The sequence below is a fragment of the Camelus dromedarius genome, chromosome 4 (assembly GCF_036321535.1).
Source record: "Camelus dromedarius isolate mCamDro1 chromosome 4, mCamDro1.pat, whole genome shotgun sequence".
NCBI classification, from domain to species: Eukaryota; Metazoa; Chordata; class Mammalia; order Artiodactyla; family Camelidae; genus Camelus; species Camelus dromedarius.
This window is the reverse complement of record NC_087439.1, coordinates 74518203-74542500: the sequence shown is the minus strand read 5'-3', so window position 1 is coordinate 74542500 and position 24298 is coordinate 74518203. Positions and strand designations below refer to the sequence as shown.

General features: G+C 40.3%; 1 protein-coding gene across 4 annotated transcripts in view; it reads right to left on the bottom strand.

Moving 5' to 3' along the window:
• The window catches only part of ANKRD44 (ankyrin repeat domain 44), a 284704-nt gene that overhangs the window by 157911 nt on the left and 102495 nt on the right, over window positions 1–24298 (bottom strand). For all 4 annotated transcript variants that reach the window (XM_031452073.2, XM_031452076.2, XM_031452075.2 and 1 more), the window contains exon 2: window positions 17477–17560. In XM_031452073.2, the coding sequence (XP_031307933.1) occupies window positions 17477–17560 (84 nt within the window). The remainder of the gene's footprint in view (window positions 1–17476; window positions 17561–24298) is intronic.

Genomic DNA, 24298 nt, shown 5'->3' with positions numbered 1-24298 from the left:
ATCCATGTGAGTGGCGCCTCCTAGAGCTCACGAGTGAGTGGCAGCTGGACCACAGCTACCGTCCTCCGTCAGGCACATCATTTCTACCCTGACTCCAGCTATGGTCTTCTTGCTGGTCTCACAGCTTCTGCTCTTCCTCCTCACAATCCTTCCCTCACACATATTTTAAATATTTAAAAAACATTCATCAGAACCTTTTGCATTTAGAATAAAACCCAAACTCTCTTTCAGCTCTGATGACCTGGCCCTTCCTTGTCTCCTCTTTTCTTCCACTCTCTCTAACTCACTGTCCTCCAGCCAAATTGGCCTTCTTTCTATTCTCAGAACTTGCCGCTCTCCCCTTGACCCCTCATGGTTTTATCCAGACTGAAACATTATCCCCATCTTCCCATGGCCCCCAGTTTCTTGCGACCAGTCTCAGCTGAAATGTCCCTCCTGCCTCAGAGAGATCTTTCCCGACCACCTTTTATTCAGCATCATAGCACATACACCGCTGGCTTCCTTCACAGGAGTCTTCTCAATTTATAGGGACCTATGACTCATTCTCTTACCCTGTTGCCTACCCACTCTCCACTACACTGTAGACTCCTGAATGCAAGGACCAGGCTTGTGTCCACCACTGATGCATCCCCAGCACCTAGCATGGTGCCTGACATACAGGGTATGTTGAATGAGTATACTGCACAGCAGCGCACCTGTGGTACCACCCCCACCCCTCGTAACTTGGTTTTCCTTCTAGTTTTAGCATGACTACTGGTTCTCAAAGTGTGGTCCCTGACTGGCAGCATCAGCATCATCCAGGAACTCATTAGAAAGAGATTCTCAAGCCACACCTGGGACCTCCCAAATCAGAAACTATGGGGGTGGGGCCTGGCACCCTGTATTTTAACACATACTCCAGGATTCTGATGTGCACTCAAGTTCAAGCACCACATTCCAGAGACTCTCATTCTACAATAGTACATCCCAAAATGTAAGTATATTCCACTGGTTCTGAGGATTGGTCCCAGGTGTTAAGGTTAAAATTCAAAAAAAAAAAAAAAAAAAGTAGGCATTTCAAGTCAAACGAATTTGAAAAACACTGTGTTGAAGAAAGTTAAACAGGTTTCCTTACGGCAGGAATTCCCAGAGCCTTTGATATGGCAATATATATTGTAAATCACTAAAACACTAGGAAATTTACAGTAGAAGTACTTCCCAATTTTATTTATCCACAAAACTTCTTTTTCGCCCCTTTCAAACACTAGTCAGATTTGTTCTGGACTCTGAGAAACACATTTTGGAAAACGTCATAATGTATTCTTCCCCAGGGAAAATCTTTCTAACACCATTCCAATTCCTTGGGCCCACAGTGATATTCATAATGTGTGAATCACTGGCGGCAATTGCTTTCAGCTTTGTGCATCTTTATCTCTTTTGCTCTTTCTGAGATTTGAAAATAAAAGTTTAATATTAAACGCATCTTCCTACATATTTTTTAATATCAGTAAAAAGAAATCTGATCTTTGTTAAAGCCTGCAATGTTTATAAAGGCAAATATGGAGGGCTAGAAAACGGTGGCAATTTCAAGTTGAATTAGAAAGAGGAGCAGCATTTAGTCTCCTGTCCTGCCCTGGAACAGGCGGCAATGAGAGTCACTACTTAAACTGCAAGAGAGAAGTCTTCTAATGAGCATCAGAGAGCCAGCTTCGTATCCGGGGCTCTGGGGGAGCCTTAGTTCTCTTCCTCGTTTACACAGGGGTGGTAGTAGGGTTTCTCTAATGATGAAGCGGAAAACTGCACAGGTGACTGAAAAATGATTGGTCCCAGCTGACACTCAGTAACCTTGAGACGGCTGATCCAGCTTGGAAACTGGAAGTTAAAATATTCATGCCAAACATCCAGAGTTTACTTAATCAGGGCTAATAATTAGCTTCTCAATGAAATTTTACAAGCTCAGTTGAACACAGAAAACACGTGCTTCCTTAAAAGCAAATAGATCTGTTTGTACTGTAATCAGATGTCTGGAGCACAGAAGACACCCCAACCCTCAGGAGTACAAAGGCGATTCTATTTGGAGACTTCCGACCTTTCTATAAAGACGAGGGTGGTCAAGGTGTGTTGGGAGAGGGAAAATGGTGACCAAAGAGTTGGCAGTCAACACATCTACCACAGTCATTGGTTCTAAAACTGCAAAATTTAATGCCACAGACTATGACATAAACTGCTGGCATTTGTGCTAAATACAGCAGGTCTCAAATGGAGGCGCTTGATGGCTAAAGGAGCTAACATACTCAGGGTGATGGGCTTGGGAGGGCTTTGGTGTGACAGTCTAGCTGGAGCCCTTCTTGCATTTCAGGTCAACTGTTCTTACTTAGGTTACAGGTAAAGTTCAATAAAGCAGAGGCCGGGAGGGATGAACAGGCAGAGCGCAGAGGATTTTTAGGGCAGTGAATCGATTCTATACGCTACAACTGCAGATACATGTCCTTATACATTTATCAAAACCTGCAAAATGTACAACAGTAAATCTTAAACTGTGGACTTTGAGGGGAAATGATGTGTCAATGTAAGGTCACAGATCATAATGAATGTACCACTTGGTCCGGGGACGCTGATAGTGGAGGAGGTTGTGCATACATGACAGAGGGTATCCTCTGCTCAATTTTGCTGTGAACCTAAAATTGCTACTAAACATAAAGTCTGTTTTTCAAGTCAATAAAACAAAAAGTTTCTAAAGATGTTTTTAGTCCTACTTTATACAAGACTGAGAAAACATCAACTGCCCAAATCAAAAATTACTATTATTATCATTGTTGTTATTGGCAGCATGGAGAAGGAAGTTGAAGGTGGTGGGTGGGTTTAAAAGCTGGTGGGAGCATCAGCGCCACCTCTGCACCTCCCCATGCACTTCCTGACACTGTTGCTGAGAGTAGTAATTTCTTGCTCCCAGAGTCCTTCCTGGCCACACAAGGAGCGTGCAGTGACAGGATGATTCGACTTCTGTTGTAGCATTGGCCATTTCCTTTGATAACTTGGACAAATATCTCAGTCACCTGATTATGTGATCCAGGAGGACCGGAACCCTGATCTATTCATCTTCCAGTCCCAGCCCCTGGTACAGCGGTGGGAATATGGTAGATGTTCAATAAACTGAACTGAAGTGAAACAGCCACAATGAGATAGTTAATTTAACTGCCAGATGAGTCTTAAATATTGTGGTTAAATATTCATCTTTAGTAGGGTTCAGGGAACTGTACCAATCAAATTTAGGAAATGCAGTAACAGGAACTGTTTTGAAATTGGTAAGTAGCTAAATAAATCTGACTATATCTCTAGGAACAAGATACCCATTGGGTAGCCCGGATGCATTCTTAGGAGTAAAATGAAAAACAGGGTCAATCACATGATCTTTCTAGAATAGTTTCACATTTAGCCAAGGACTACTCAGTCATTATTTAAAATTACGGGTGATAAATCTTCCTTAATTTTTCCAATCATGCCTACAATTATATCTGCAAAGCCCTTTATAAATAGTCTTGTCCTCTAACAGGTATTCTTTCAAATAGGAAGCTTGGAAAGAGGATATTGAAATGTGTCCTAAAGAAAACCCAGGCTCTGCAGTTAATCTGTACCCATGTGTGAAGTCAAGTTGTCACGCTTTAGCAAAGACAGACTTCTCTGACATTTAGAATCTTATCAGAGGCCAAGAATTTTGAACATTACTTTGGGGCAATTCAATATATTTGTTCTCAAGTTTTCTCTCCTTAAGAGAAAAGCCATTAGAGGTTCTCTAATATGGGAGAACTATACACTGAAATACGTGACTTAGCTCTGAGGGAATTATATTTTCTCCTTTTTTCAGCTTTATTGATATATAATTGGCAAAAATTTAGATATTTAAAGTGTACAGTGTGATGATTTGATATACATATACATTGTGAAAAGATTCCCCCATCAGGTTAACACATCTATCACCTCACATAGTCACCTTTTTTTTTTTTTTTTAAGATTCCACATGAAAGTGATACCATGTATATTTGTCTTTCTCTGTCTGGTTTACTTCATTTAGCATAACATCCTCCAGGTTCATCCATGTTGTTATAAATGACAGGATTTCCTTCTTTTCTTAAGGCTGATTAATATTCCAATGTGTGTGTGTGTGTGTGTGTGTGTGTGTGTGTGTGTGTGTGTGTGTGTGTGTGTGTGTGTGTGTTTGCCTTAGCCATTTGCTTTAGCCATCCATCCATCTACATTGCTTTAGCCATCCATCCATCCACAGACACTTAATTTGTTTTCCACACCTTGGCTATTGTAAATAATGCTGCTAGTAACATGGGAGTGCAGATATCTCTTCAAGACAATGATTTCTTTTCCTCTGGATATATATCCAGAAGTGGGATTGCTGGATTACATGGTAGTTCCATTTTTAATTTTTTGAGGAACCGCCATACTGTTTTCCATAGAGGGTGTACCAATTTATATTCCCACTAACAGTGTAGAAGAGTTGGTTCCCTTTTCTCCACATCCTCGCCAGCATTTGTTACCTCTTGTCCTTTTGATAATAGTAATTCTAACAGGTGTAAGGTGGATATCTTACTGTGGTTTTGATTTTCATTTCTCTGATTAGTAATGTTGACCATCTTTTCATGAACCTGTTGGTCATCTGTATGTCTTCTTTGAGGGAATTCTAGTTTTGAAGGTACAAAGAATAAAATCCAATTCTTTGAAAAGGAAAACTTTATAGTTAAATGTATCCAATGGTGAGTAAAATTAAGTCTCTAAAAATACCATTAACAATGATTTTACTTTGGTGCTGGGTAAACTTGTCAGCTACATGTAAAAGGATGAAATTAGAACATTCCCTAACACCACAAACAAAAATAAACTCCAAATGGATTAAAGACTGAAATATAAGACCAGATACCATAAAATTCCTAGAGGAAAACACAGGCAGAACACTCTTTGACATAAATCATAGCAATTTTGGGGGGGTCTGTCTCCTAAAACAAAGGAAATAAAAGCAAAAATAAACAAGTGGAACCTAATTAAACTTAAAAGCTTTTGCACAGCAAAGGAAACCATCTACAACCTACTGAATGGGAGAAAATATTTGCAAATGATACGACTGGTAAGGAGTTAATATCCAGCATATATAAACAGCTCATACAACTCAACATCAAAAAACAAACAACTCGATTTTAAAATGACCAGAAGAACTGAATAGACATTTTTTGAAAGAGGAAATGCAACAAGCACATGAAAAGATGCTCAACATCAGTAACATCAGGGAAATGCAAATCAAAACCACAATGAGATATCACCTCACACCTGTCAGAATGGCTATCATCAAAAAGAACACAAATAACAAATGTTGGTGAGCATATAGAGAAAAGGGAACCCTCGTTCACTGTTACTGGGAATGTAAATTGATGCAGCCACCATGGAAAACAGTATGAAGGTTTCCTAAAAAACCAAGAATAGAACTACCATATGACCCAGCAATTCCACTCCTGGGTACATATCCAAAAAAACCAAAAACATTAATTTGAAAAGATACACAAACCTCAATGTTCATAGCAGCACTATTTACAATTGCCAAGATATAGAAGCAACTTGCAACTTTAGCGTCCAATAGCAAATGAATGGATAAAGAAGATGTGGTATATATATATATATATACATATATATATATATATATATATACACACAATAAAATATTACTTAACCATAACAAAGAATGAAATTTTGCCATTTGCAGCAACATGGATGGATTTGGAGGGCAGTATGCTAAGTGATATAAGTCAGACAGAGAAAGACAAATACTGTAGGATATTACTTATATGTGGAATCTAAAAAATACAACAAAGTAGTGAATATAACAAAAAAGAAGAAGACTCACAGATACAGACAGTAAATTTGTGGTTACTGGTAGGGAGAGGGAAGGGGCAATACAGGGGGTTAAGAGGTACAAACTATTAGGTATAAAATAAGATATAGGATATATTGTACAACATGGGGAATATAGCCAATATTTTATAATAACTATAAATGGAGTATAACTTTTAAAATTTGTGAATCACTATATTTCACACCTGTAGTTTAATATAGTATTGTACGCAACTCTACTTCAATTTTTAAAAAACAGTAATTTTACTTCACAAAGAGTACAAGCCTTATTGTTCCCCCTTCTACCTTATTTTTTTCCAAGTGTACAATTTGTTAAGTCTAAAAATTTTTTTCAGTGGTAGTAAAATACACATAACATAAAATTTACCATCTTAATTTTTAACCCATTTCTAGGATAGATACAATTGTTACCACAGATCAGACTCAGAAAGTCCCTGACAAGAGAAGAATGATACAGCCGTTATTAAAAGTCTCTGGCCAAGAATGAACCCGCTGTGACAGAATCCCAGAAGGAGTATTGTAGGAATATGAAATATATGAAGTAAATTCTTGTGGGCATGTATCCACATAGATAAATCTCAAACACATGAAAAAGCAAGTTACAGAGGATATAAACAGTTGGCATATGTAATGTTTTTAAAGATACACAACACCATGTATTGTTTTGGCATATATGGACACAAAGATTTAAAAGTATAAATAAAATTAGAGTATATAAAGACAAGGATGGGAAGGATATTTAAACTTCAGAACAGTGGTTTCCCCTGGGGAGAGAGGCAGGGAGGGAGGTGATGGGTCATGAAGCTTAAAAGAGGCTTCAGCTCTGTTCACCCGTTCCTAGTTTGTACCAGATGAGGGTGATTCAATGGGAACAAAGCCATGTCCCATCTCTCATGGAGCTGACATGCTAGTGGAGGGAGACAGACAGAACACGAGCAGATAAATGCACTGTATACGTCAGGCAGGGAAAGTGCAAGCAAGAGGAGGTTAGAGCTGATGGAGAGGGTCTGTTTACATATGAAGTTCGGGGATGGTGTATCCAATAAGGTGGTGTTAAATGCAAAGACACGAATGACACAGAAGTGTGTTCATATGGGGAAAAGCTCTACAGCTATAAAATTTCCTATTTTTTCAAGTAAATATGGCAAAATAATAACATTTGTTCCATTACAGTAGTGGGCTCATCATGGTTGTTTTCTGAATGCTTGAAAATTTGCATAATAAAACAAACAAGAAAAATTTTTTAAGAAAGAAAGCCCATTACCATCAATTCTTGGAAGATTAGAAAGATGTCAGACATCTCCAGATCCCTTCCAAATGGAGTATCTTGAATTTGTGTCTACAGATCCTATTTTCTTAGGGGTCCTGCACACACTGGGGCCCGCGAAAAACAGTAATAACCCCAGTACTGGACAGTGCTGCCCGACCATTAGGTTATGCATGCTCGCTTGTTTATCCACCCACCCACCTGCCCACTGGTCTATCTATCCACCTATCTTTGCTTCCCAAATAAAACACACGCCTTTTCAAACAGTGAGTGTTCCCTGTTTGAATGGGAGAGGGAAGATGATGAAGAGACAATCCAGTATGGGAAAGGCATATGTGCAAGGTAAGGGAGGACATAAGATGTAAATCAACATGAGGCACTGACGACAAAAGACAGGCCCCCTGTGAGCTGGAGGGAAACGCACAGTGTCTGTACTGCAGGGAGCTGCCATGCACAACACGCTCCAGTGTCACCCTTCTCCTTCCTCCCAAAGAAAGGGGTGTGGTATCGTAGTGATGTTACATTCATGCACAGCAAAGCAGGAGCACTGGGAGAATCATAGCCACATGGATCCCCAAATGCTTTTTTGGAGATAAGGCAAATTGACTAATAAAATATGAGGACATATATGGGCTATCAGCTCTAGAACTGCACCTCTAGCAGGTATTTAATAAATATTTGGTGAATAGATGAATGTATATGGGTCGCCTCATGGCAATATTACATAAGTGAGATATATACACACACACACACACACATACACACACACACACATACATATATATAGTACTAAGAGCATTTCCTAAGTCACAAAATTCTTTCAAAGGTCATAGCAAAGTCTGTTGGTTTGCCCCAACATCTCTTTCTTTCATAATAGACAATGATTTTCAGCTGAGTACATGGCCATCTGATGCAGTTCTAGATAATATACAGGCAATCGTGTCCTTAGTGGAAGTGTCCCTAAAGGGGGTGGGGGGTGGTAATACACTTCTTCTACCTTCCTCCTTCCTACTACCTGGAATTTGGATGTGATGGTTGGAGCTCAAGCAGACATTTTGGACAACGAGATGGAAGCCACCTACCAAGAATGGCAGCACAAAAGGAGACAAAGACTGGCTCCCACCGTCATCAAGTACAGGCATACCTCATTTTATTGCACTTTTCAGATATTGATGTTTTTGCAGACTGAAGGTTTGTGGCAACCCTGAGTCAAGCAAGTCTATTAGTGCCACTTTTCCAACAGCATTTGCCCACTTCATGTCTCTGTATCACATTTAGGCAATACTCACAATATTTTAAACTTTGCCATTATTATTGTATTTGTAATGGTGATCTGTGATCTTTGATGTTACTACTGCAAAAAGATTCTGACTCGCTGAAGGTTCAGATGATGGTTAAGCATTTTTTAGCAGTAAAGAATTTTAAATTATGTGCATTGCTTTTAAGACATTATGCTACTGCACGCTTAATAGACTCTAGTATAATGTAAATATAATTTTCATATGCACTGGGAAACCAAAAAACTCATGTGACTTGCTTTATTGTGATACTCGCTGTATTGCAGTGGTCTGGAACCAAACCTGCAAAGCCTCCGAAATATGCCTGTATCATGCTAGTCCCGGACAGCCTATCTCTGGACTTGTCGTACAGAAATAAATGTCTTATCTGGGAAATAAATAAACTTCTATTTTATTCAAAACCATTAAATTTTAGTAAAATAAGCCTGTATTTACTACAAGCTACCACTTTACAGTTATTGGTTTTCTCTGTAATGCAGCCAAATCTAACCCAAAAAGATACACATGTATCATATCACCTCTCCAACCAAAACCTTATAAAAAGTTTGTTATCATGCTCATTTTATAGACAGGGAACTGAGCCCAGAGTAGATTAAATGGCTCAAAGATACACAGAACCCAAGGCTTCTGCCTCTGAGCTGAACTCAGTGCTTTGTTTCCTACACTATAGCTGCATTCTGGTGCAACTGATCTGCACTGTGTACCAACCAATGAAGTATGTATACCAAGCAGAGACAAATAAGGTTTGGTTTTGAAGGAGTTAAATCAAAAATTTGGATTAGGTGCATGTGGGAGTAAGAAAGCCAGGAAAGAGTTTAGGAAGGGGGCTAAAGGAGAAGGAAAAGGTAGCCTGTGTTACACTCAGGATGACTTCAGAAAGTACACCGCAAGAAACCCACAACTGCCCCAGACGGACTGCCAGGAACATCCCTTTAAGGAGGAAGTTGGGAAATGACAGGACTACAACCAGCTATACCACCTCCTGGGGAAAAAAATCCTACCCAACCCGTAGGCTTCCACCCTAATTAAAGAACATATATATTTAAGCTTTTCATATTTCTTTCCTTTTTTTTTTAAGTCAGTTGTAATAATAATACATCTATAAAACTATAACTGGGAAGTCTTCTGGCTGTCATAATTATATAGTTATTCAACATTTGAAACCAAAAGCAATATATCGTTGGTAAAAATCAGGGCTGGCAAAACAAATTTATCTAAAATATACGTTATATCTTTTTAATTTGAGCATCTTTTAAGAATAATTGGAGTAAGTGGTTATCTTTGCCCAATTCATTTTAAATATGTGTTCTCTCTTTTCAACAAAGCTTAAATTTTTTTTTGATTACAAGTATATTCTCACGATATATCAGAAAATAAAGAATCCAAAAGGTACCTGAAAACTTTACTTGATTTTTACCCTAATCGGAATTAACAATAATGATTTTTCCATAATTTATAATATGAAATGCAGTTCATATACCTAAGTAAAAAGATGTGAAATTTTATTTTATTTTACTGTCATCTAGAATCTCATCTGTACACATTTTCAGTCTTCAATATGAATGAAGGGGGTTCCTTCTGAAATTCCTCCAAAGGGGGGAAGCACAATGGTAGAAGAAAAGGACCCAACTGAGATGGGAACATCTCCCACCACCACGACAAAGGCCCCTGTAATGTCATAAAAGGGGGGAACACCTCTCTGCCTTTCCCTCTGGGCAGTAAGTACCACACCACTGAAGTGTGCTCCATACTCATCCAAACAGATACAACAAGTGCATTTTAAAAGTCATATCCTTATACTAAATATGAGCAACTCTGGAATCTGGTTTGTTGGCTTTCTTGTGCGTGTGGGGTTTTTTATATAAATGTGTTGGTCTTTATCATTTATCAACACAATACTTGGTCAATGTAAAAAATATTAACAACACATAAAACAAACAAACAAAAAAGCAGAAATCCTACTACCCAGATTCAACCATAATTAACCTTTTGGACTTCTTTTTATGCATACATGATATATGCTGTCTGGTAACTGGATGTTTCACTCAAATACAGATCTTAAAGATCTTACCTATCTATAAATACATGTAATGGGTAAAAACTGATAAAAATCACCCTTTTTAAAATAGCGTGATATTATCACACACAGATACATTGTAACACATTCAAGAAATAAACTACTGGTGATTTCTAATCTCTTGTTATTATAAACTGCATAGCAACAACCATTTTTTGTTATATAGTTGTCCAGTGATTTCCCTTAGGGTAAATTCCCCAGTGTGGTATTGCTCTGTCAAGGGGCGGGACTCTGCTGAATGCTGATACAGATGCCAAACTGCCCTCCAAAGGTGAGTACAGTTACACTCTCCCCAAAAAGGCATCCAAGCCCTCCTTAAGATCTTATTTTCATCTTTGCTGATTTGACAAGTAAAGAACGGCACCATCTGGCTGTCTTAGAAGAATTCTCAGCTCTCAGGTGAGGTTAAGACTGGACACCCTTTCATACACATTTCAGCCATTTGGAGTTTTCTTGATGAGTGGCCTCTGAATATTCTTTGCCCATTTCTGTATTTGGGTGTTTATCTCTTTCCAAATAATTTGCAGAAGTTCTTTATATATATTAGGAACATTAACACTTTTCACATATATTGTACATATCTTCAGTTTATCTTTGAACCTTGTTTATAGAGATTCAGTATACAGAAGTTTATGGTTTTTATATATTCAAAGGTATCCACCTTTTCCATTATGGTTTTTATCTTTGCTATTATGCTTAGAAAGTCCTTCATACCGAGATTGAAAAAGTATTTCATTTCTTCCCCGCCCCCACCTCCCCTGTATTCCATCACTTTCATTGCTTTATTTCCTACCTCTAGAATTTATCTTGGTACAAGAAATTATGGAAAGGTTCAGATTTTTACCAACCTGTTGTCTCAACACCGTTTATTAAATAATCCTTCTCATCCCAGTGGTTTCAAATGGTTCCTTTATCTTATACCAAATGTCCATATACACTTGAGTCTAATTCTGGACTCACTAAATCTGTTCCACTAATTTGTTTGCTTATTCTTATGCCAGTAACACACTGTTTCAATTGCTATACTTTAATAATTTGTTCTAATATATTTGGTGATACTCTCCCCTCAAAGATTTTCTTTTTCAAGAGTTTCCTCACATATTTATTCCTTTGGATAAAGTTTAGAATGATCTTGTCAAGTTTCCCCAATCCAAGTCCTACCCCCAACTCCATTGCACTGAATTCACATCTTAATTTCAAACCAGTTGAGTCTTCTTTCCATCTGAGAACGATGTAGCTCGTCTATTCCCACTTTCACGCTCTCCCCAAACTTAACAGCTAATGTGGGAAAAAGAGCCATAACCTTTTACCCTAGAGACGTTCACATTCTTGAGCTATTTACAAAGCACATCTTTTAACTGCAAGACTTTTCTTTGTGCTGTAAAAATGTCTAGCAAATGTGAAATGATACTAATGCCATTATACTCAGAATGTTTCCAGAGCTCCAAATACCCATCTCTACTCTCTGGAGGGTGCACAGCGTATAGCCTTGAAAGATTTCTCTTTCACAGAGGCTAGCCTTCCGGCCTCCAGGTCCAGTGCTAGAGAAATGAGGCCTCCCGCTGCTGAGCGTCCCCTGGAGGACAATTAGGAATGATGCTAACCAGACCTGCCTTCACACATCGTAAATGGCCATGAAGTCACATCGCTGCAGCCTGCTCAGTGCCGTCTGGAGTTCATGAATCACTCTCTACAGGACACAGGTCATGGCTTCCAAACCACAGCCCCACATCCTGGGCAGTGGTCCAACAAGGAATGGAGGATGTGACAGTATTGCCAAGCACGTGCTAAGAGATGGGCATATACCCCCAGGACAAAAAGCATCCGTCTCAGAGCTACGAAGGGACCACCATGCTCCCCGCTGACCAGGAAGCCAGAAGTGCGGTCTGTGCTCACAGAACCCAGGCCACTGCTCTCCCTGGAACACTGGGTCCTCCGCTTCAGGACCACGCTTTAGATTTCCACTTGCAGGTGGCCAAAGAAACCTTAACTGCTAAATATTTGCTGAGCTCATCCACAGTTAGCAAAACGGTGGCCTGCAAACCAGATTTGGCCCACAGATATGTTTTCTTTGGCCTGAACGACGTTGGATCAATTTTTATTTGGAACCAACGTTGAACAATTTTAAGATTTCCTGTATTTTCTCTTAAAAACTTAAAAAGTCTGGGCCACACCGTGCCTGCATTCCTGTGTAGCAACATTCAGTGAGGGCTGAGTGGGTCATCACACCAGCAACAGTGTGCGCGATTATTTATGGGATCAGATAATGCCCATCACATGCCCCAAATAATATACCACCCCTGCTGGCAGCCGCCTTACTCCCAGCAGTTTCTGACTGAGGTCTAATTTAGAGGGTGCACAGGTCTCTCAGCTAACAAAACATCTCAGGTCTCTTATTCCCATATCAAATTCGTTTTTAAAGAAGAAGAAAGATATATGTAGCTGAGGGAAAATACACAAAAATCTAGAAGCTTAAAAGCCTGTGCTTTATAGTTTGTATTTCTGGTGTTCTCGGGAATCTGATGTGACAGAATGAAGCTGAGCAAAGTTTAGACAGAATATTCAATTTATCACTCAAAGTTCTTTAGGAAGAGTCAGATTGTACCCTTCTTGGTGGATTCAAAAGATATATTCTATTTTTAAAAGAAATAGTACAAATGACCAGTTATAAAATAAATAACATGGGAATGTAATGTACAGCCTGGTGGCTATAGTGGCTAATAATACCATATTGAACATTTGAATGTTTCCATAGCTCCAAATACCCGTCTCTACTATGTGGAGGGTACACAAAGATTTCTCCTTGGGATCTTACACGGATTTGAAAGTTGCTAAGAAAATATATCTTAAATTAAAAGTTCTCATCACACACAAAAAAATTTTATAATTATGTATGGTGACAAATGTTAAATAGAATGTTATTATGGTGATCATTTTGCAATATATTTAGATTATATATATATATATATATATATATGCAACGCACCTACACACACACACACAAGAACAAATTATAAGTTTACTGCTGTTAATTGGTCTTGTTTATGGAAAAAAAACTCATCATACAATGTTGATACTGTTTCTTTCTTCTCCCTTGGATCTTGAGACTAGCAGGCTACCATCCCCTGAATTAATGCCCACAGTCAAGAACCATAGCTTTGATGGTTTTCTCCCCCTTTTTTTTATTCTAAGTACTTTGCCAACATAAGCTTAGCTTTCACCTCAAGATTTATTCTAGTATATTCACATATCCTCCCTTCCCATCCTGGAACTGAAGAGAGTAAGCAAAATACACTGATATACTTGGTCCAAATCTTATTAAGGTAAATAATAAACATTAACTGCTTGGCAAAATCATTTGTTGTATAAAATAGATGCATTAAAATAATCAACACGGGGACAACCCAACCATAAAAAGACACTTTTGAAACTACTTGAACAAATAAAACTGAATACGCACTAGATACTAGGTGATAGTGAGGAATTACTGTGGATTTTATTTGACAATGGTTGTGTGTGTGTGTGTGTGTGTGTGTGTGTGCACACGCACATGCACATGGGTATGATATCTGTTAATGATACTTTGAAAAAGAAATAAAGTTCATGGGTTTGCTATCACATGGAACTTGCAAATCTTAAAATTGTAGTCTTTCACAGTTTTAAGAGACTTTAGACAACACCTAGTCCAGGCATGGGAAGAAGATTCCAATTTATAGGCCAATTCCAATTTTTTTTAAATTGAAGTATAGTTGATTTACAATGTGTTAGTTTCAGGTGTACAGCAAAGTGATTTAGTTATATATAGATACATAGATACTTAGTTATGCATAGATATATAGATATATTTTTTCTTTTTCAGATTCTTTTCCATTATTACAAGATATTGAATATAGTTCCCTGTGCTATACAGTAGATCCTTATTTTTTTTTATATAATAAACAATATATATTAGTGTGTATATGTTAATCCCAAACTCCTAATTTATCCCTCCCCCACCCCCAGGCCAATTCCAATTTAACAGTACTGTCTTGAGAAGAAATTTTGGTCTTTAAGACTGAAAGAAAAATTTTAAAAGTCATGAACCATGAGCAATGCGGGCCGAGAGCACAAGACAGGAGAGTGGGGCCACATGTGTCACTATCAGTTACCTTTAGAACCTCCAGTCTAGTGGTTTTCAGGGAGCTTATTACTTGTTCAGTCAACTCATTACTTCTTTATACAGCTCTATTAAGTTATTTCTTATATTTTGAGCTGAACTTTTATTTTCTGTAGTGTACAACCACGTGACAGCATGATAAAAATAGTTCCATTTTAATTTGACAGCATATGAACTATTTGGGACAGTCCTCCTGTCCTTCCCAAGTCTGAAACATCACTGGCTTCTTCAACCACTCTTCCCATGGCATGGTTCCCTCCCTGTCTTCACCACGCGCCACAGAAAGGCACCAGTTTATCTTTGTCCCTGTTTCAGCGTAGTGCAAACAGTCTGCTGATATCACGCTGTCATCACATAACCCCCAGAAAGCCTTTATGGAGTTCAAACTCTGGTTTTCAGAATTCCTGCATTCATTTGGAATTCAGATGCTCCACCTCCACCTCAGTTTAGTTAGTCTGACAAGGCTTCTAAATCTTTCCAGTTATCAGCCTCATCTGAGTCAACTTCAATAGATTTCTCACTGCTGTATCACTGGCATCGAGCACAGGGTCTGAACTCATTTAAGTGTTGAATGAACAAGACACTGCACAGAAAAGTAACGGTTACCACTTGAATTCCCTAGAAATCTCTAAGACCAAAAATTGGTGTGGCCAAGATTGCCGACTCTTCACCAAAGCCCCTGTTCTCCACCTCTTTAGGGACACAGCTGCACTGCACTAATTTCTCAACTTCCCCTGAGTTAAGTGTGGCATGTGACTGAGTTCTGGTGAATGGGACATGGGTGGACACGATCAGGCCGCTTCCAAGCCAGCCCATAAAAATCCTCCCATGCTTTGTCTCCGTGCTCTTTCTTGCCCTCTGGCTGGACTGGTGACAAACCCTTGAGGGACCTGAGAAGCTGCGTGTTGATACCTGGGACTGTACGTGGAAGAGAGCCACCCCTCTAATCTGCTCAGAGGACTAAACTTCTCTTGTGTTTGAGTCATTGTACTCTTAGGAGTCTATGTGTTACAGCAGTTAACCTCTTGACAAACTCAGTCACGCAGTCAGGTCAGAAGTCAAGCTAAGCCCTCTGAATCTTTACCAGCCAGCAACTGTCTGTCACCTTCCTAAGGAGAAGTAAAGGCCGTTCAGAGGAAAGGACAGTCTTTCTTGGTATGTATGCTTGAACACAAGTCTTGTGTGTTCACGATCCTCAGGAAGAGACTGTACCTTGCCTTGGGTTTGCCTGGGCGTGGGCCCAGCCACAAAACAGGCCAGACAAATGTGGTGATGTCAGAACACCGGACAGTCAGCTGGCCTGCCTCACCTCCTCTCAGAAGCACAGGCCTCGCAGGCCCTGGACCAGTGCCCAACTGCCTTCTCAAGGAGTCCGGCCCTGGCCTCATCTGTGCTTACCTTGCAAAAATGGCACAACACATTGCTCCCTTGTTTTCAGTGCCAGCTGGGGAGGAGCTGCCAAAAGCTTTTTCCAAAAGCCGCACTTACATCAACGTGCACTGCCACAGAGCTCGGCAGCACCAAAGGACTCGCCTTCTGAGTAAAGCGTTCAGCCGACGTGACAGAGATACAGCCTCAGACAATCCCACTCCCCGTGGCGAAGCTCTCCGCACCCGCGGATGCGTCTGAGTCTTTCTGTCTTGTTTCTACCGCACGCTAGAGGCTTCAAAGAGAACTGCTCTCCCTGGCGGATTGGAGTGTTTAGGTAATTGGGTTACATTAAGAGAATTAGTACCATGTACTGGACATAATTGCCTGTTCAGTTTAGGTCTAGGAAACCATTAAAAGGGTAAATTATTGACTAACTCTTTTCACCTTTCTTCATCGCAGGTCTGTTTATTTCAGGAACTGCCAGATCCAGTGGTTCTTAGTCTTTGAGGGGAGGGGGGTCATAGACCCTTTAAAGAGTTTGATGAAATGCCTCTTTGACTCTTTCAAAAAAATAATAATGTTCACAAGTCCACACACATATTACATGTGATTTCAGGGTGCACACAGGATGCCAAGTTCACCCATTGATCCCAGGTTCATGGACCCTCTAGAACAGAGGACAACAAACTTTCCCTCCAGAGAGCCAGAGAGTAAATATTTTTGGCTTTTTGGGCCACCATACTGTCTACATCACAACTACTACTGTCTACATACTCAACTCTACTGCTGGGGGCAAAAGCAGCCCTGGACGTCTTCCAATAAAACTTTATTTGTAGACATGGAAATTTGAATATCATAGAGTTTTCCTGTGTCACAAAATATCACTCTTTTTTTCAGCCATGTGAAAAATAAAAACCATTCTTAGCCAGTAGCCCGTACCAAAACAGGTGTCAGATCACAATTTGTCAACCCCTGCTACAGGGCACAGGCTCTAGATGTACAAATTTGATATCTTTATTTTCATTAATTTATCACGGAAACGTCCCCTTTCTCATTATGAATGCAGGCAGCACACCTCAGTAGTGTCAGCAGAAGTCACAGGTGTGTCCACAGCACTCTAGAGTGGTAGCAGGTAACGTGAAATACTGATCAGGCTCATCACTGTGTTTAAATTACGGTCATTATTAGATCTCCTACCATACCTTGCTATTTAAATGCACTGATAAACACATATATTATTAAATCACCGATCTGATTTTTAATATTTTGATAACTGTATTTCAGTATCATTGATATCCATTCGAACTCTATATGTTTTATTTCATGGATTTAAAAATCTGAGAAGCAGTCAAGGATCTATCAGACACCAGAGAGGCCCATGGCACAGGAAAGGCTAAGAGGGCCTGAGCATCTCCTACCAGAGCATTCACATCCTCTGTTTTGTGGATGAGCATCCGTATTTCCTCTGGATCACCGCTGAAGATTGCTTGGACCAGTGGTGGCTGTAAACACAGGAAAATTTGAATTAGAAGTATAATTAGATAATTGGATTGCATTCAGATGCAGATGGATAGCCAATTTGTTCCCCAAAAGTTTATTCAACAATTATCAACTGGCAGACAAAGATGAATACGGCTCAGGTCCACCCCCACTAGAGGTCTAGTGGGGGAGGTATTTGCGTAAAGAAATAACTATAATACGATTTGAAAGCCATGACAAGACAGTCACATCTAACCTGGGGGCTAGGAATATAACATGAAAATCACCTCTAGTTTAAGATGTCCTTGAAAAGCCCTTCAATTACCCACCAAGGAAATGACCAAATCTGTGGTTTTGTACAGGGTCCCCTCTCATTCCCCCACCTCTCATTAGACAAGGTTCCCTGGTACCTTTAAACAACTCTGTTCCTAGGGGATGTCAATGGCCACGTTTCTGGTCTCCTGAGCATTTTTTGTCAATGTTTGGAAAAACTTTGTAATCATTCCCAAATGCTTCCCATAGCTTTAGCCAACAAGCACTGAGCGTTTTAGACATGATTACATCCCATCCATTCAAAGTAAGCAGTATAATGGCAGGGTGGGGAGGAGGAAGCGAGGGCATCACTGAGCACTTATTACTGAACTCATCTCCATTAAACAAGACCCAGCGCATAGCAGGAGGATTTACAAGGTGTGATGGCAACCACAGCTGAAAGAGAAACCAGCTCTGCTTGGGTGGTAGGAAGGGTGAGAAGAGTGTACCCAGAAAAGCTTCGTGGAAGGCACCTTGATGAACGCATGTGAGTCTGCAGACAGAGAAGGGAGGGCATTTAGGCAGAGGGATCAGAGTGTGCAGAAGTGTGGACACGCAGAGAACCTGACATATTAGAAATGCTGCCATCAACCTGGTGACCAGAGTGCAGGGTAAAAGAGGAAAAGGGCTGGGCTCTGGGGCTCGTGCTGAGCTTGCCCCCATGGTAAGGGATCCTGTTCAAAGCCACCTCCACCACTTGCCAGCTACGTGCTGAGCCCACTTCCCATGTGTAATCTGGGGGTGAACATGACCTTTGCTGCTTAACCCCATAGGATTGTTATCAGGAACAAATGAGATAATATACGGAAAAATCCTCCATAACTATACAACCCCCCCACACACAAACAAATGTGTTCACTGAGAAATGTTTATGATACCAATATGGAATATTTGACAATTTTTTTCAAACTTTAAAAACCCTGGCAATAATACACACACGCACAAACTTACTTTCAACTTTTTGAAACACTTTCATCCTAGTAGGAAATTAGATGATAGTCGTTTCCCAAACTTGTCTGACCATACAAATCACCCTAAGAATCATGTTTAACATGCCTGTGGAAACAATATTCCCGGATCTCCTCCCTGGAGATTCTAGGGCAGGGGTCTGAGAACCTAGGTTTTTAAACGCCCACTTAATTCTTGGGAAGTGGTAAACACCCGCCCAAGATGAAATTATTAGCGTCACCTGCCTCACTCTCTCCCTGTGCTGTCTGCAAGGGACTCCAAGCCCTGACTTTCCCTATAAACTTTCACTTCTCTTTTTTACTTTCTTGTTGCCTTACTGACAGGCTTTGATGATATTTCTTGTTATTTGGGGGGACCAATATAAGTACTGTCAGTAGGATATAGTAAGATTCCTGGAGGAAACAACATGTAAAGAACGTTCAATTGCAAATAAATATTTCCATATGCCAGGAATTTGTCTATGATTTTCTCCCAGCCATAGAAGTTTCCAGCAAGTGGACAGCTGTATCGCTTTTTTGCCCCCAATACCCTGTTAATCCCACTCTCCTGCCAAGGTGTATGATTCAAAGATAGTTTCTCAAATTGCCAACAATTAAGTAGCAGGAAAGAAGTCCTGAATGGAATGCCAGTTTGCCTAGTTCAGTGCAGCTGGAGCTCTGCTCCAAGACAAGTTTCTTCCACATGCTTGCTGACTACCTACTGCCTACGTCTCTGGGTTATCTGCCCCGTGGTGAAGACCACATTTCATACAACACAGTCACACAAAGTCAAGATTTCAACAAAAATATTGAATCTTGTCTATCAGTTTCAAAATTCTGTCTGCTGTGCTGGTGGCAAAATACTTTTCTGCCTTTTTGAACCTTAAGAGAAAGCAAATAACAAACCCCAAGAACCAGAGGATGACAAGCAGAGGCAGGGTCTGACAAGATTTCAGTGTTCAATCAGCAGCAATCAATCAACAGTTGAGAAGTTAAGATTCTGAGACACAAACCCATCCCAGTTTAACGCACCAATAGTCACTTTAAGGAAACCCAGCTAGGTAAGCAAAGCCTCTCTTCACTCATGAGTGTGAGGAATGCGTACAGATACTCTGTTGCATTCAGTCCTCATACTCCTCGAGAAAGACAAGGGTTCCAAGCTATGGCTGGAATGTTCCCCCAGGAGAGCCGTCCTGGCAAAGCCAGTCCTTCAGCAGGGGGTGGTGCCTGGAATTCCCGAACACCTCCAGGCCCAGCCCAGGTCCAGTCCCTGAGACTGTTCGAAGGGTATGATCAATGCACAGAATTCCCAGCAGAGAATGGTAGGCACACTTCCTGAAGAGCTCCAGACCTTGCTCTGCTAAAAGCTGCTTTGGAGAGTATGGTCAATGCACAGAATTGCTAGCATCCCCCGGGAAGTTGCTGAGCCACCGTTGTAACTCTTCCAAAGCTGCAGTCACATATATATGCAAATATACCCACACGTACACGCCTACGTTTGCACATGTACACACACATCTGCATCTACACGCGTGCACGTATACACAGAGGTGCATGCTGATTCACACCCAAACGCCTCACATTCCTTGTGGAATAGAAACGTGCCAGTCCCCCAAAGCCCAAAGTCTTGCTAAATGGACATCTCTACCCAAGCTGGGCCACGTGGCTGCTGTGACATCACTGTCTTCACTCCAGCATTCTGAGATTCCAAACCAGGACTTCACAGATACGTGCTTTGCTCGAATGGAAGTTGTGTTTGTGTGGATGCAATTCTTGGACTAAATGACTGTGGCTCTTGAGAAAGTGGTATTTTTTTTTTTTTGAAAAACAGTACAGGTGTTTCTTTTTTCCTCCACACTCCCAAATAAAACATGCCCAAAGAACACTTTGGCATTCCCTTTTACTGGGATTTCAATCAGATCCTGCTGTCTTACTTTTCCCTAAGTAAACACTTGCCCTGAGTAGGAGTATTTGGAAAAAGATACATCTAAGTACTGTCTCTATTACATGATTTTAAGAAAGGGGGAATATTCTAATTACAACGTTCTTGCTCATATCAAGTGCTTACTCTGTTGATGATTAACTTGGCAACAACTATATCTCTTGCACCTTTCGCTTTGACCTTGATAAGGTCTTACCTGCAAAAGAGCAGGGTCCTAAGCCTTGTGACACACAGGTGTTTCTTTTAGGAGTTTCAGACATTTCAGCCCTAGCGTATACAAAATAGGAGGGCTTTGTGTGCAAATTTGAACAAATGTAAATTAATAACAAGGGTCGAAGTTGTGAAAAACAAAGTGTGGCAGGAAAAAAAGAGCTTCTGATGCTATGAAACCATTGATTATCACTCCCTAAAGAAATTTAAATTCTTAAAAGAGATATGCAGTCACTTCAGCTTCAATTACTGGAATTTTCTTAGCAGCTGTAAACTGGAGATGATTGTCATGTGCTGTGGATACTGTCACAGTCCCTCACATAAATGCAGAAGGCAGAAGGATGCTTCCTGGGCCCACATGACCAATGGGACAAGTGGGAGTCAATATGCAGATAGAACCTGTTCTTGACTTTCAGTATCACCAACTCTCAGCACGTCACCATCTTTGCCAAGAGTGTTAATATAGGTGCCTTCTAGAGGTGACTGTCAGCCAGGCTGATGACATTTGAACCACCTAAGACAGAAGTGCAAAGCAGAGGCCCCTGAGTTTGGCAGCCATTACAAATTATGTTGCTAACCTTGCTACCACTAGGAACTGAAAATTTAACTGCAAAAAGCCACTTTCGCTACCCACATCCCCTATCAGCCCACCCAGTGCAATAGTTTCTTATTCTTAGTCTTTGAAAACAGATTAGGAAAATACCTGATTTCCAAAAATAAGATGCTAAATCTAATATGTACGGATAACAGTATTCTCAAACTTGGAGGTAGAGTCACAATTCCACTAGGGGGAGCAAGACGGTAACGTGTTACCTGGGAGATAAGAGTAAATGTTCAGGTTGTGTAATTAAGAGAAGTAAGGTAGGTGGAGGATCCACTTTATTCAAGACATAAAAGAACTCAAGATTCTGAGTTCTTAGTAATAAGTAAACATACACATTATTACATACCAAAACAAAAATCAAAAAAATTTCCCATTGATCCCTGAGGATCCAGGTTTTTAGGAAATGAAAGTAAAGCTATTTAAAACTCAAGTGTTAAAAAATTATTTTCATCATGTGCAAAACCCAATTCAATTATTCCCTCGATTCCATTTTTTAAAAGTGCCACTAGTGGCAGCAGATACGCCACTGGTTTAGGTACAAAGCCCATCGTGGGTTCTATGGAGCAAGCCCAGCAGGTTGAGCGTCTCTGTTTCTGGACAACAGACTCTTGTCTTACTCCGGGAAGAATTCAAGACTGAGGCACAGTAAGCGAAAGCAAGCACACTCCATAGATAGAGTGCGGTCCCTCACGGAAGGCGAGAGGGAGCGAGACCCAGAGGTATAGGGATGTTTAGTTTAAAGTAAAAGCAAATACATCCTCCTTAGACAGAGTGCAGGCATCTCAGAAGGCAAGACAGAGAGCGACCACAAGGCAGCATGGGGTTGTTAGTTTTTACGGGCTCAGGAATTTCCTATGCTAACAAGAAGGAGGATTATTCTGACCATGTTGAGAAAGGAGTGGGAATTTCCAGGAATTGGCCACTGCCCACTTTTAAACCTTTTATGGTCAGCCTAGGAACTGTCATGGGGCCTGTGGGTGCGCCATGAGGCTCAAGGTCTACTGGAAGCGGAATCTTCTGCCATCGTGGTTCTACCTAGTTTGTCCTGTCCTCAATTGCTGTGTCACATGCCTTCAATGGTTGTGTCCTGCTCCCTTCCCTCTTGTCTCATATCCACTCCATCCCATCGTGCAATGAGGTAATGGGTGCCCTCTCCAAAATCCCCTAATGAAACCATCAATTTGATTTTGGCTAAAACCACTGTAGAGTGCCCTTCACTGTCCCTTTGTCAGAGCTGTGTGTTCTTTACTAACACGTGTTGGCTTTGGAAGATGAGCAGGGTGACAGAGGCTGTCACTGAGCATCTGGGACTACAGTCAATGGTAAGAAGTCCAAAAAGATGCTCCGGCATCACAGTCCAAACTCTGGGTATGTTGCTTGTCCTTTTCTCTTTAGATTGGGTAACTAAAGACTCCAAGTCTAACATAAAACCTCTTGCATTCTAATCAGGAGTGAGTGTTGGGAATCAATAGTCAAGAGGAAAAAATGATATTCCTGCACATCTGTCCATACTTGAGTATTCTGAGTGCAGTATGTCATTAAAGCAGGACGGGATCACGTTATTAGTAGCTAATAGCTGATGCAGCAATAATCTGGCTGTATGAAACCATCAACTTACATGAACATGCTGAAACACTTCATTAGGTAACAACTGGTTTTTGTGTGAGGCAGTGCTTGCATTTTTACAAAAGGATAATAAAAATCTGTTCGAGTCACTAGATTTAACGGACAGAACTTGTTAGCACTATTCATGTGGGTCCTGCTGTGTGATCCGCTGAAAGGATGTCATTGAGTGCTTCCTGAATATAGATCACTCTTTACTTGGGGAGAAGATCACTCCATCACAGAAAGATAATGATGATCATAAAAACCAAAATCTGTTTCTGTTAATAACTGTACAAAATACACCGAGTCCTCATAAACATTTTTAATGCAGGTCTGCATGTCTGAAAATGTTTCCTACAAACTATGCTGCAAAGTGTCTATCATATTATTAAAAACAGAAAACGCATAAAATATCACTGTCAGTCATACCCTCTTTGTATGTAGCTATGTATTAACCTTATACTTAAACATTGTGAAAGAACTATAGTTAATCAGAAAATGGAAACATTAATCTATTATCCAACTTTTTCCAAAATGAAGACATAACACACAGGCATTGACTATGATATAGTTATTCAAGGACCAGTCATTTTGTTTTTGGGACTTTCACCTCCCTTGTCGCACCTTCCTTTCCCAAGGTCCTCCTTGGCTGTTTCTCTGCTAAGACTACACGTTAGCACCTTCACCGGAGGAGAGTGAGCCAGAGAGGAAGACAAATGAAACCGAGGCACGTCAGCGTTGCTGCCAGTTACTCAGAAAAGACCAGGTAAGAGGAAATGATGAAACAACAGTATCTGTTAGATTAAAATCTGGAGGCAACGTTGATTTTTACAGACCTGAGATCTCTCTCTCTTTTTCTGCTACAATAGGGAGACTCATGTACGGTATCAGACTGACTTGGGATGAAATCTTAGCCATGCTTTCCCCATCTATAAAACAAAGTTACTGTAGCCATTTTATAAGATGTGTTTAAAAAAAATAACATAATATATGCAGTGCCTCCTGTACAAGGCCAGATGCCTAATGGACACTCAATAAAAATAATGATTAGTGTTGACTTGGAGGTGACAAGCTCAAAAACTTTCATAGGCAAGTGCATTTATGTCCATCCATCCTACAGTCAGAAAAATAAGAAATCCAG